General features: G+C 38.2%; 1 protein-coding gene across 5 annotated transcripts in view; it reads left to right on the forward strand.

Annotated features, from left to right (window-relative positions):
* Nucleotides 1–14072, forward strand: part of rptor (regulatory associated protein of MTOR complex 1) — a 460420-nt gene that overhangs the window by 201406 nt on the left and 244942 nt on the right. For all 5 annotated transcript variants that reach the window (XM_062970816.1, XM_062970817.1, XM_062970818.1 and 2 more), the window contains one exon: nucleotides 10921–10980. In XM_062970816.1, the coding sequence (XP_062826886.1) occupies nucleotides 10921–10980 (60 nt within the window). The remainder of the gene's footprint in view (nucleotides 1–10920; nucleotides 10981–14072) is intronic.

Here is a 14072-nt window from a genome sequence, read left to right on the forward strand (position 1 = left end):
GAAGACTCCATCACAACAGTTTCAAAATAAGAGAGTAGCTATTTTCCTTCCTATTGATAAATATTTCAGACTAATCTGAATTTAGTAGGATCATTTTGCACTTCTAGTCAAAGATTCAATTTTTTCTCCCAAGCTTCCTCCATGCTACAGCCTCAAATGTTAAGAATACTGTTAGATGTAGACTACATTTCCCAGTGATCCTGGCGTGTGGCTATACCAGTGTCAGATGCATATGGTAGGGTAGCAGTATGCAGATGGTGATCTTGATGACAATAAGGGTATTTGCCTACTTCTTCCTATAGATTGAGGCAAGGAACAGCAACAGATTGAAATGCAATATGTACATAGGTAAAGGTAAAGGTTTCCCCTGACGTTAAGTCCAGTCGTGACAGACTCTGGGGGGTTGGTGCTCATCTTAATTTCTAAGCCGAAGAGCCGGCGTTGTCCATAGACATTTCCAGGTCATGTGGCCAGCATGACTGCATGGAGCGCCGTTACCTTCCCGCTGGAGCAGTACCTATTGATCTACTCACATTTGCATGTTTTCGAGCTGCTAGGTTGGCAGGAGCTGGGGCTAACAACGGGCGTTCATTCTGCTCCTGGGATTTGAACCTGGGACCTTTTGGTCCACAAGCTCAGCAGCTCAGAGCTTTAACACACTTTGCCATCAGGGGCATAACATAACATCAGTTAAAAACACACACCATCAGTTAAAATCACATACTGTCAATTAAGGGCCCTTCCATATAGCCATATAACCCAGAATATAAGGCAGATAATGTTAATTTGTGTATTGATAGTGTTTAAATGCAATTTGTGTCTTGGTTTGTATTGCATACTGATTGCATCATCCAGAGTGTACTATAGTCTGTAAAGAGTCAATTACCAAGAAGCTGTGATGACCTTGATGTGTGGCTGGAATCTGCTTTGAACTGGGTTAATCTGAGTCCACACTGCCATATAATCCAGTGCAATGTGGATTTTTTACAGGTGTGGAAGGGGCCTTTGAGCATATTAAAAACAATCAATTCATACTTTAAACTCATAGTTTAAAAATAATCTGGATATGTCTGTAGGACAAACTAGCAGTAGCCAGCTACAGGTGGTATAGGTGACAAGGGCATTGAAATCTGGTTGATAGGAATGGAATTTAATTCTTCAGTTAGGAATAAACTGAAGCTAGGGAACTTATTGTTACAATGCTAACCCAGTATATGAGTCACTGAGGTTTATATTCTAAAACAATGAATTATTTATTTGTGAAACATCTTTAGTTGTGGTAGCAAGAATGTTATATTAAAAAAGAAAGTTCCTTACCAGACCACACTTTTTTCAGATGAAAACATGCTTTTTGTCTCTTTATTCACACTTACAACTTTGGACTAGTTGTCTTCTTTTTCAGAAAGTTCAAAATAAGTGAGCTTGATTACAGAATATTTTTGTATAAAAAAAATAGAGCGCTAGATTACAGACATACACAAAAATAAGACAGAAATTGTAAGAAATTCTTACTCTTCCTTTCAGTGGAAGCAGCTGCACCAATCACAACTCACCAGAAAGCCTCATATTACGTTTGAATTGGGGCTCTCCATTAGTTGCTGTTTGAATAAGTAAAGAGTTAGAAACCAAGACTAAACCCTACATCAGAATCTAGCATGTGATTTTGACTGAATTTTGTGAGGGCAATTTTTTCATGTGCTTCTTCTAACTGTTGTAGGTTCAGGACAGGCGTTTTCTGTTGTATTTATTTATATATTTATTTACAGCATTTATATTCCACCCTTCTCACCCCGAAGGGGACTCAGGGCGGATCACATTACACATATAGGCCAAAATTCAATGCCTTTTAACATAGAACAAAGACAAACAAACATATGCTCCGAGCGGCCTCGAACTCATGACCTCCTGGTCAGAGTGATTCATTGCAATTAATTGCAGCTGGCTTGCTCTCCCGCCTGCGCCACAGCCCGGGCCCAGAAAAGCATTACTGTGTTCTGAAATTGTACCAGAAAGGCATTACTGTGGTCTGAAATTCATTGATGTGGTAACTATTTGAATGCTTCTCATATGATTCTGTGATTACTGTCCAACAGAAGCTGGCCATAGAATCACACTGTAGTATCTAGAGATTCCCAAAGAGAATATTTTAATCAAATCCATGAATAATCAAATCTGTAAATAATCAAATTTGCTAATGGGGAATACTGACTGTAATAGTTACTAATACAAAAATTCATCTCCTTTTTGTTTTTTTGTATCTGAAATAGCAGCAAAGTAAATCCAGTTGAACTACTACGCATTACCCAACATTTCACAAATGAAAAAGGAGATACATGGCCAAACTTCTTTGAATCCCATAGTGGAAGAAAGGCAGAGTATAAGTGCAATACATAAATAAATACCATTAGAATGTCACCAATATTAATGAGGAATAATAATAATAATAATAATAATAACAATAATAATAATAATAATAATAATAATAATAATTTATATACCACCCTATCTCCCCAAGGGGACTCAGGGCGGTTAGCAACAAATATCAGCAAATATTCAATGCCATAATAACTAGACCAAGACAAAATAATCCACCCCACCCTAACCCAAAACAAACCACATCTACATCAAAGGTGATAACAGATTAACAAGAATTAAATAATAACATTACAAATATATGATTCCACAGCTTACATTGAGAAGAAACTGCCAGAATCTAAACACAGCAAAATAAGGTAAAAATATTGACATTTTTGCAGTGAGCAGACATTTCCCGACCAGAATAGACATGCCTGTAGAAACTGAGCAGCTTGCTTTTGTATGAACTACCTGGGAAAGGTACAATTCCACTTCTTCCTCTCCCCCCATGATGTCAAGGACAAAATACATTTTTTGCACTTTCAGCAATTAAAGTGAGCCAAAAAAGGAAGAAAGTAGGAGGTAAATTAGAATAATTTTAAGCAGTCTGTACTTGCCAAATTAGGATAGTTGGAGTGTATGCTACAGGGCTGTCAAATGTCTTCCACTAGGGCCATTTTGACAACAGAATTTTCAGGGCAGGTCTTGAGCTATAACATGAGAAACCATCAGTTGCTACTTGAGCAAGGACATGTCTGTATGCGTTCCAAACCAAGGACTCACCCTGAACAGACCATTGGCTGTCCTCAAAATGCAGGCTGACTTCCAGTGAATATCACAGGGGTTTTCAGTTTAAACCAGCTTTGTACTGCTTTTAGCCAAGTCGGAGACTTTGCTGGTAATTTCACAGAATCCTGGGCTTTGCAGCAGTCTGGACAGTGGGATTTGCTCCAGTTCAAGCATACCTTTCACTGCACTCATCAACAACACACCTACACCCTGCAGCCGACATTGCAACACAAAGTTTGTAAAGCTCTGTACTAAACCTTTATACAATTTTCACGAAGGAAGAATTTTATGCATATAACAAGAGGCCTGTTTAACTTTGGAGGATATTTATTTATGTATTTACAGTATTTATATTCCACCCTTCTCACCCCAAAGGGGACTCAGGGCGGATCACATTATATACATATAGGGCAAACATTCAATGCCCATATACACATAGAACCGAGACAGAGACAGACACAGAGGCAATTTAACCTTCTCCTGAGGGGATGTTGGATTCTGGCCACAGGGGGGAGCAGCTGCTTCATCATCCACTGTGACGGCACTTCCTCATTCCAATGTCGTAAATTAATTAAATTTGCCTCCCCACTTTATAAGTGGTACCTTATTTCCTACTTGATAGATGCAACTATCTTTCGGGTTGCCAGATCAGCAACGAGCAGAGGCTATTTTTATTTTTTAATTGACGGGTGCTCACCCCGCCACGGGCTGGCCTCAAACTCATGATCTCATGGTCAGAGTGATTTATTGCAGCAGGCTGCTCACCAGCCTGCGCCACAGCCTATGTGGCAGAATGTGGTTGGACTGGATGACCCTTGTGGTATCAGAGGGTTGTTGGTATGTCTTTCGGGCTGTGTGGCCATGTTCCAGAAGCATCTTCCAACTCTAGGATTCTATGGTTCAGTGACTTTGAGTAACCATATTCAGGTTATCATATTCACAAGCCTTTTGCATGCAGACCAGCTTCCATTGAACCCACCAACCACTATCGCTTCCTTTTGTTTCCTATCACAATAAATTATATTGCAAGATATAGCCTGCAAAATATTGCAGGGGTCTATGAGGCTATAGGTAGGAGTCTGCATAAGCTTGGGCCACAGGTTATTTCACTGTAAAAAGAAAAATGTAAAAGGCATGGCTCAGGAAAGGAGACTGGTTCTACATTAAGTAAGATTGGGTTTCTTAGATCATGGCCTACACTTTTATAAAAAAGGGCTTTGAGCAAGAGTTGATTAGTACTTCACAGACATTGGCAATAATGTGTTTGCTAGCAGTCCCACAAATGTCATCAGAGGATCTTTGAACTCTACTTGAGAGGGAAACAATATTCTAGATAGTAGAAAGATGGTAAGTATCAGGAACAATAGCCTCCATATTACAAGAGAAATTCCAGGGATGCTACAAAAGCTCAACAGTAGGCAAAAAACAACATCAAGGCAACAACTGTAAAGAAAGATTCATGGTCTAGTTTTCTATACACAAGCAGTCCACAAGTTACGAACAAGATAGGTTCTGTAAGTTTGTTCTTAAGCTGAATTTGTTTTAAAGTCAGAATACTATAAGTACATTGGTGAGAAAGCTTCAGTGGAGACACCTTTTTCCCATGATAACTCTTACAGGAGTGAATTTCCCTTCCCATTAGCAGATACCTTTCATTTCCTGTTGTCTCACCCTCATTTTTAACTATGAATCGTTAGTAAGTCGGATGTTTGTAACTCAGAGATTTCCTGTACTAAAGCACAGAAATAAATAAAATTAAATTGGACACTTCAAAAGTGAGGCAATTATTATTTAATAGGCATCACTGAAATTTGGTGGGTGGTACTTGAAAAAAAATCACTTTATTTGTACATTTTTTAAAAAGAAAATCATAGTGAATTCACTGAAAACTTTTGCCCAGTTGCGTCAATTTATTTCTTAATCTGTTAGAACTGCAGATGAATTTAATATAACAATTTCTCATGTGAATTTATGGAAAAAAACTGTGCACTTACAATTAACCTTTATATATACTTTTTCCTTGTATTGATTGAAATTTGGTTATCTGATAATTTTTCTCTATGTGAGTGTCTTATTTTTGATGTATTTGTAAAAAGAAGAAACAACCCAAATATCATGGGTTGCTTACTGAAATCCTTACTGAAATCAAGCGGAATTCAAAAAGTCAGAGATGAAAGAGATCTTCAAAGCCCTTTTTCTGGCAGGATGGTACAAAAATTAGGGGATAAGAAAAGACACAAAAAGTCTATAAATCTGGCCTTGCGGATTTACCATTGTTTATCAGCATGGTATACCAGTATAGATTTATTGAGTGGTATAGCCTTTGAGACTGATAGGTTGTGACTTGTCCAAGGTCACCCATAGGGTTTGAACCCTGTTTTCTAGAATTGTAGTCAAACACTCCAATCACTACACCACACCACACCACACCACACCACACCACACTGGCTGGTTTTGAATTATCATTTTGTTGCAGTGCAGGCTAGTACAATAATATAAAATGTAAAGTAGGTCAAAATAGGAAATCTCCCTTTTGCTTGCGACAGGACGACCAACAAAGTGAGGCTCATGTTAAATTCTTCAGCTCTGTTTAAAATTCTTTGCAGCTCTATGTGAACTCTGCATTATCTGCTTTCTTCTTTTACTGGCATTGTGGTGGGAGAGCCAGGGCTTGGCTGATATTCAAAGCTCTGCAATAACATCAGTTTCATATCCATATAATGACTGGGCTTGGGAATGATACATGTGAAGACATTTTGCATGGTAAAGCAGTATAAAATGCGGTTGAGTGGCTGTTTAACTCTGAAGCACTGCTTCTCTCAGCATGATTCTGGAGCCCTGTATTTTAAAGAGGGTCAACCCTGAGTAAGTTGTCCCATCTGATTTAAAAGAGAAAAGAAGCTTATGCTGCAGTGATGTTTTGTCTTTCCTAATTCGATGGTGCAGTGGAATTGGTAGCGTGTTTTTTATTTATTTATTTATTTATTACAATATTTATATCCTGCCCTTCTCACCCAATAGGGGACTCAGGGCGGCTTATAATAAAACACATATATAAAATTGTACAATACATTGTGAATCAATTAAAAAGTTATTAAATTACATCAGACATTCATAAAAACACTTATAAAATACAGATGGGCATGTTTGAATCTAAAAGACTTGTCAGTCTTTTGTGGATTTATGGTGCAAGGTTATTATTATTTTAATAACAAATGAGAATACAGTCTGTGTTCCTGCTCTTCAAGGATGACTTGTTGAAACCAGACTAGAGGCTTGCAGGAATGTTAGTCCTTTCAAGATAGAGAAAGTCAGTGGTGGCTCTGCAGAATACTGCAACTCTTGACAGTCCTAATTGCATAACCAATAGCGACAGATCATGGGAAAAAGTTATGGAGAACAGTTGTTTTCCATCCTAGTTTTATGATATCAACATTGGGCCTTTAACTAAATGAGTGTCAGCAACAAATCCAAATTGCAGAATTATATAATAACTGTAGTGCTAACAACTTAACTTGCATGTTAAAATGAACATTATATTTGTTCAGCTACAACTTCTGCTATGCAATTAAATAATGTAATAATCCACGCTGCCAAAATGAATGACTAGCTGTAAAGCCATGCTGGGCTGTCTGCCATGCTATAAGCCACCATTAGGTCACAGGAACTTTGTGGCCTACAAGAGCAATGGGTATGGCAGTATGCTACATTCCAAAGGGATGAGTGAACGGACCATATAAATGCAAGGCCCTTAGTCAACTTCCCTTATTTTTATATGAAGTGTTTTCCCTCTGTCTATGCCAACTTCTGTAATCTGATGCCTGTCATGAGTTGGGTCAGAACTACTATAGTCGCTGGTTGTTAGTCCTGCTAGTTGGAACTTATGGAAATTGACTAAAACAGCTTGAAAGTCTCAGGATGGAGAAGGCTATCCTTTGGTATTACTTGTTTTTATCATCATTACTATGAGTTAGACCAGTGGTTCTTAACCTGTGGGTCCCCAGATGTTTTTGGCCTTCAGCTCCCAGAAATCCTAACAGCTGGTAAACTAGCTGAGATTCTGGGAGTTGTAGGCCAAAACACCAGGGGACCCACAGGATGAGAATCACTGAGTTAGACTGACAGTATCTTGCACAAGATCATTTAGTAATCTTCATGGCTGAATGGGATTGTGAACACAAAGCCTCCATTTCTTACAATACTTACTTTGCACTTTTTCTTTGATGAGTACAGGTAGTCCCCGAGTTACAAACATCCGGCTTACAAATGACTCATAGTTAAGAATGAGGGTGAGAGAAGTCTACCTCTTGAAAGGGAAATTTAAGAAAGAGTTATCATAGAGAAAGATGTCTTCACTGAAGCTTTATTACCAATTCTTGTTTCCTTAATAAGCCAATTTTTTCAAAATCCAATTATCGCAGGGACAGAAAGTGAGCTGAAATCTTTTAAACAGGGGCACAGACAGCAAAACAAACAACACAGATGTGTTAACCTCTCCCTATTCTATCCAAAGCTTGCTAATATATATGGTTAGAGTTACACTTAAAAATGTACCTGTTCCAACTTACATACACATTCAACTTAAGAACAAACCTACAGAATCTATCTTGTTTGTCACTTGGGGACTACATACTTCTTTCTTGAGCAAAGAGACCCAGAACCCTGTTTGTCTTGGCATTTTTCTAACATTGCTTCAAGAGGTACTTGCCGATGAGTATTAAATTCATGATTTAACATTTGTTGAGTGCCAGCATTTTAAGATATGACTAGATGATTGTATTGAAAAGCAAGCTCTAAATTTCATGAAATTTCAAATTTCATGTAAATTTCATGGCATTGTTCAGGTCCTCTGTATTGCCCATTGACATTTTCTGTATAGCAGAGCCACTTCAGCGCTTACAGGAGCGTTTCCATTCATCCCTACTTATTGAAATATTAATATAGTGCCTTGATCCTCTCTGTTACCTCTTGCCTTGCTAATATGAGTATACTGGTTCCTATTTTTCTTCATTTTTTTTCTTTCAGAAGTAAGCACGACAGTAATAAATATAGTATATAAGCAAATTTGCTTGATTTGTCTTTGCTATTCATGAGAGAAAATGCATGAGTTCTTGGCAGAATTATTAGTGTCAGCCAGTTTTCCATGTACAGAATCAAGTGTGGGGATAGCAGAGGCTCATTAAAGGGAGAAGACTGGGAACATTTTGACTAGTTTAGTCCAAAGTTTGGTGGCAGACCTTATGGCCGCTGTAGACCTGTGAACATGAAAGCTACGAGTTGCTTGCTGAGTTTGTGCCATCATGATGAATACCAAGTGTGTTCCTGATGAACTGGCATTACTCTAAAAAGGATGTTTTCCTTGTTAATCAAAAACAGCCTCGTCTGATTCATTATTCTGTTTCCTTTGAGAAAACGAGGTCCCCCCTGAAATTTCTGAACTCTCAGCTTTATTTACATCATGCTCATACATTTTTCTTCAGTGCCTTCGAGGGGGTGAGCAGAATGACAGCTTTGTAATGTGTGAAAATACTTTGTTATAGCTGACCCCAGATGTGTACTCTGTTTTCATAAATTGGGTGGGGGGCTGATTGAAGCACTTGACACAGTGGCATTCTCCAGTTCCATTAGGCATGTGGAAGCCTGCCACAGAAAAATCAGCAAGTTTGAATCAAAAGCTGGCTGCTATGTAATACCCGCTGGAATGCTCCTTTCAGCAAGCAAGGTAAAGCATCTGTTTGCTCCTGACAAGGTCTCTCTGCATTGAGGCAGCTGACTGCAGTTCAGTCCCTAGTCTTTTGATGTTGAGCCTGGAAGGGATTGAGAGAGTGTTGATGAAGGCAAAAGGAGCTATGTGGCCAAATTATTCTTTATGTCACTCTGTTCAATTTAGTTCAGGTCACCGGTAATAGAGCTTGTTTTAGAAATCCCAGGTTTAAAATGAGACAATGGCGATTAAGCTGCTCATCCCTATAGGATTTTTGTTTTGTTTTGAATATCTATCGTGGCGTATGCATTATTTTATACCAGGTAACACTGATTCCTCAGTCACAGGACATTGTGCATCAGTTTTGTAATCCTGTCCGAAGATCTGTCATTGAGCTTCATATACAACCTTTGCCAACATATTTTGGTCATCAAACACAATTGTTTAGTGGTAGTTTGAAAGTGTCAGAATATTTTATGATGTTTAAAAAGAGTGAATGGCTCTGTTACTGTTGAATCAGAAACCAGTCAAGGATGCAAGTAAAAGAATGCACAGTCATAAAACGACTGTAATCTGTATTAGCAGCCAGCCCTGAATTTACTACTCCTTGTTTGTCTGCATCCTTTCTATTATTGTTATCCCAGTCTTTACCACTGCTATTCAAAACTTTTTTTAAACTTTTCCCAAGAAATATATGGAGCAAAAAACATAAGGGAAAAATATATAGGAAATATTACTTTAAACACCCCATCCACTTCAATACACTAGGATTAACATATTTATTATTTTCCATCATTTCTGTCCTGCCCTTCTCACCCGAAGGGACTTGGGCAATGTATTCTCATACAGTTTTTAAAAAGAATTGCAAGGTCAACTCATTCATGCTGAGTAGAAGCATGCTTGTATATTTTACTGGCCATAACCCTTTGGGGAAAAGAACAGGTTGATTTTTATGTCCCTTGAGCAGGAATGATATCACATTTATATTCTGTAAAGCAGTTAGTACTCAGCTGCTATAAAATAAACATTAAATGGCAGGTTCAGTGCTGCGATTGTTGCATTCAGGATAGAGAGAGAAATCAATATCTGTATTGTAATGCAATTAGGTATTTGGCAATGGTATTAGAATCTTGGGCTATAGGCAGGTAGGCTACCCTAAAATTAAGTCTAGGCCAGTAGAAGAACCTCTCATTAATACTGCCTGAATTCTGCCTGCCTTTGATTATACAAAGAACAGATGGCACATGCTAGATCAAAGGACAGAGATCTTTGAAAGGCAGAAGCATGAAAGCTGAGGTGGTAGCAGGCCATTCTTGGTGAGTAGGCCAGTGGCACAAAATAGGCTTAGCTTGCGCCTTGCCCTCAGCCAAACATTTATTTTCAGTGTGATGGTTATTAATGCTTTATTGCTGGAGCTGATGATGAATCCATGTCAAAGTTCCTCTTTGTGACTTCTGAGAAAGGGTCTGTTATTCAGAGAAAGAGAGATTAAAATGAGATGCAAATGATCACAATTTGAGACGGGTAGGTGATAGCCCTCTCAGCTTGAAAGATACACAGCACTTTTTGGGCTGTAGGCATACCTTAAGTTATTCTTGCTAGAAATATTTGAAATCTCTTTGCTGCTTGTTGTGCTGCTGGGTCTGGAAGAAGGAATTGGTACATTCCTAATGGATGGCATTCTTCTCTGAATGCAATGGTTTTGTCCAGACTTGACTTTCTTGAGTTTTCCCCACTGCTTCCTTCTTCATTTTCAATTTTCTGGGTAAGCTCAGTTAGTATGGAACATTGTTCTATTATCTCAGCTTTACTTCGAGCCTTGATTCTGTTTCATAAAGATTGCAGTGAACTACTGGACCTTTCTCCTCTCCTTTATACTCATTGTTGAATTAATTTTGAGTTTGACTGTATTGTCTTCTGCTCTACGGTAGCAATATCTTTGCCACATCTCATGGATCCTTTAGAAAATATTTTAAGATGAGGAACTTAATTCCTGCTATAGAGCATTTGTATAACTTGTCATTAGATATTTAATTAGTATGATTTATTCTTAAAATGTTATTTCTCTGCAGGTTTTGCATGCAGAAGAGTGTGAGACTCGTACCAGGAGTCACGTTGGATTTAATTGAAAAGTAAGTGTGATTTTGAGACCTTAAAATTGTTCTTGTTTAGTTAGGGTTTTTTCTTAAATATAAAGTTGGTAGGTTAAATAAAATTTTACATTTCATTCAAAAATCAGTCATTGCATAGAAAAAGTCAAGTCAACAAAATATTGCTAAAGCTAACTTCTTGCATGTCTTGTGTAGTCAGAAAAAGAAAACAACAAAACAACAAAAGCACAACACTAAAGTGTGACTTACACATATTCATTCACAATAAGAAAGTATTCTTGATCATATTCTAAATGCAGCTTGGGAATAGAATCGGGGGATATTTACTCAAAAACTCTTGATTTGCCCATTTTCCAGCAGCAAGAACATCAATTCCCCTCCTTCATACAGCAGCTGAAGGAACAGTCTTGTGTAATTGTTCTTGCTCTAGCTTCACTTTACTAAGAGGAAAGTGGTCCTAATACTTTCAACTATTTATCTAGCCTTTCCCTGCCAGCCACAGTGGGCACTGAATGCTAACCTCTGACTGTGATCATTAGTCTTTACTGCACTCCCCTTTTCCTTCTAGCTTTGCCTGCTGTCATTACCTTTTTTCCTCTATTCAACAAGAGCTTGTGCAATTTCAATCGATCTAACTTTGAGAATTCTTGAATTCATTTGCCCTGTGGTTAAAGTACACAGTGAGCCATTTGCATGTTTCAATGTGCAAAGATTTTCACCATCAAGCTTTGTTAAAACTAGTTCTTTGCAGAAAGCAAGCTTATTTGGAATATGGTTTAAGAGGCCCCTGGTAGACCCTTACTGGACGTTCCAACAAGAATTGAAGAAATACTCCTCCCCCACATATCATTAGCTTATGGCAGGGGTAGAGCAGGGCAAGGTGGGGGACTATGGCTTTAATTAATATTGTAGTTGTTGCTGTTTTTGTTGTTGTTGTCTTTATTTATATCCCGCCTTTCTACCCATGTGGACTCAAGGCAGCTAACACTTGACACTGGACAAGTTTAAAACACGCAATACAAAAGTTAAACAATTAAATAGTAACAGTATGGTTGCTATTTCCAGCTAGAATAGAATCAATTTTTGAATGGCACATCAAAGCTATTTTAGTTAGCATTCAGGACTACATGTGTGAAGAGGCCACCTTTAGCTTTTCCCTTTTTTAAATTGTTGGTTATCTCATTGGTAAAGTGAAGGCATCGTAAGGGATATTTGAGGTAGGACTGAATCACACTTCTGAATAATAATAATAATAATAATAATAATAATAATAATAATAATAATAATAATTCGTTACCCACCTCTCCTGCAGCTTGAGGCGGGATACAACATCATTAAACAAGAGATAAAACACCATTAAAAGACATATAACAAGATACACAGAGTTAAAATTAAAGTTAAAATCCATGGATAAGCTGTAGATAAAAATTCACAACTTAAATTGACGGGTAGGCTTTCCAGAAGAAATGGGTCTTTGATTATGTCTTAAATTCTGATTCTTCGGGCAGGTTGTTTCACAGTGTTGGAGCAGCTGATGAAAATGTCCTTTTTGTATGAATACAGTGGAGTCTCACTTATCCAACACTCACTTATCCAACATTCTTTATTATCCAACGCATTTTTGTAGTTAATGTTTTTAAAACATCATGATATTTTGGTGCTAAATTCATAAATACAGTCATTACTACATAGCATTACTGCATTTTGAACTATTTTTTCTGTCAAATTTGTTGTATAACATGATGTTTTGGTGCTTAATTTGTAAAATCATAACCTAATTTGATGTTTAATAGGCTTTTCCTTAATGCCTCCTTATTATCCAACATATTCGCTTATCCTACATTCTGCCGGCCCGTTTATGTTGGATAAGTGAGACGCTACTGTACTATCTCATCTATCCAGAATAGTTAGTATCCTCAAGTAACCGTGTGGTGTTGTATCCATGTCAGTCACTTTTAATGCCCAGTACCTTCAGCTGTCTAAATAATTTCCAGACTTTCTTTCTCTTTTTTTCTTGCACCCAAATAGTGATGATCCTATTTTTATATATTGCATATTGTTGTCTCATTTTCTATGTAGTCACTGGTTTCATGTCTTAGTCTTCATGCTTTCTTCATACTAAGCCTAAATACGTGTGACAAAATCAATCTTCCTTATTCTTGCTTCTATCTTTCACTCCACCTGTTGCTTCCTCCTGTGTAGTGTAGAATTTTACATTGTAAACTGCTTATAGTAAATATTTGTTTTGTTTATCTAGAGGGATACATATTTTTGGCTGTAGGAAAGAGAATTAGAGAGATTGCTGGTTTTGTTTGCAGTTTAGTAGACTAAAATAAATCCCTGTTTCTGAGCACTGGCTAAAGACCCTTTTGCTACATTTTCTAGCCTCAGAGCAGGAAAAAGAAGTTGTTAGTTTGGTTCCTCATTACCTGCTTTCCTTTCAGCAATCTCTTCACCTTCCACATTGGAAAAAAAATGTTTATCAGTCATCCTTATCACACACACACACACACACACACACACACACACACAAATAAGGCCTGATCTGGCATCCCAAACACTCAGATGTGACATGGAGTCACTATTGTCCAGTAGTGACAAATACAGTTCCATACTGCTGGACAACCATCCCATGAGTCGTAGCTGTCCCTAGCTACGACATGCTACCTACCTTCTCCTTGGCACTCTGCCTAACATCAGGTAGAGTGCTGCCATGCTCAAGAAGCTCGCAGACGGGCCCTCCTCTCTCTTCTCTCATCAATCTTGACTTGCGGATGCTTTGCCTGACATCAGCTAGAATGCCTGAGAACGAGGTAGTTGGGTGGTCACTGCTGGGAATAGCTGTAACACACCAGGGCAGGAAATGACAGGGGGCTGTTACCCTGTGTTGCCTGAGACGGAAGAATGTGGGATGGCAGTCAGTCCTGGTTAAGAGTCATCCCAACTGTCTTCAATGGCCCCAAATTGGAGTCAGTATTCAGACTGTGCTCTGACTTAGCTTGCCTCAGGTAAAGCCGGATCAGTTCCCTGCGGCATTTAGCCACCACTGATCTGATGTCACACTGATCTAAGTGCTCAGCATAGATGAGTGCATTGCCTTCACAAAAGCATAT

Source organism: Anolis carolinensis, chromosome 2 (genome assembly GCF_035594765.1).
Source record: "Anolis carolinensis isolate JA03-04 chromosome 2, rAnoCar3.1.pri, whole genome shotgun sequence".
NCBI classification, from domain to species: Eukaryota; Metazoa; Chordata; class Lepidosauria; order Squamata; family Dactyloidae; genus Anolis; species Anolis carolinensis.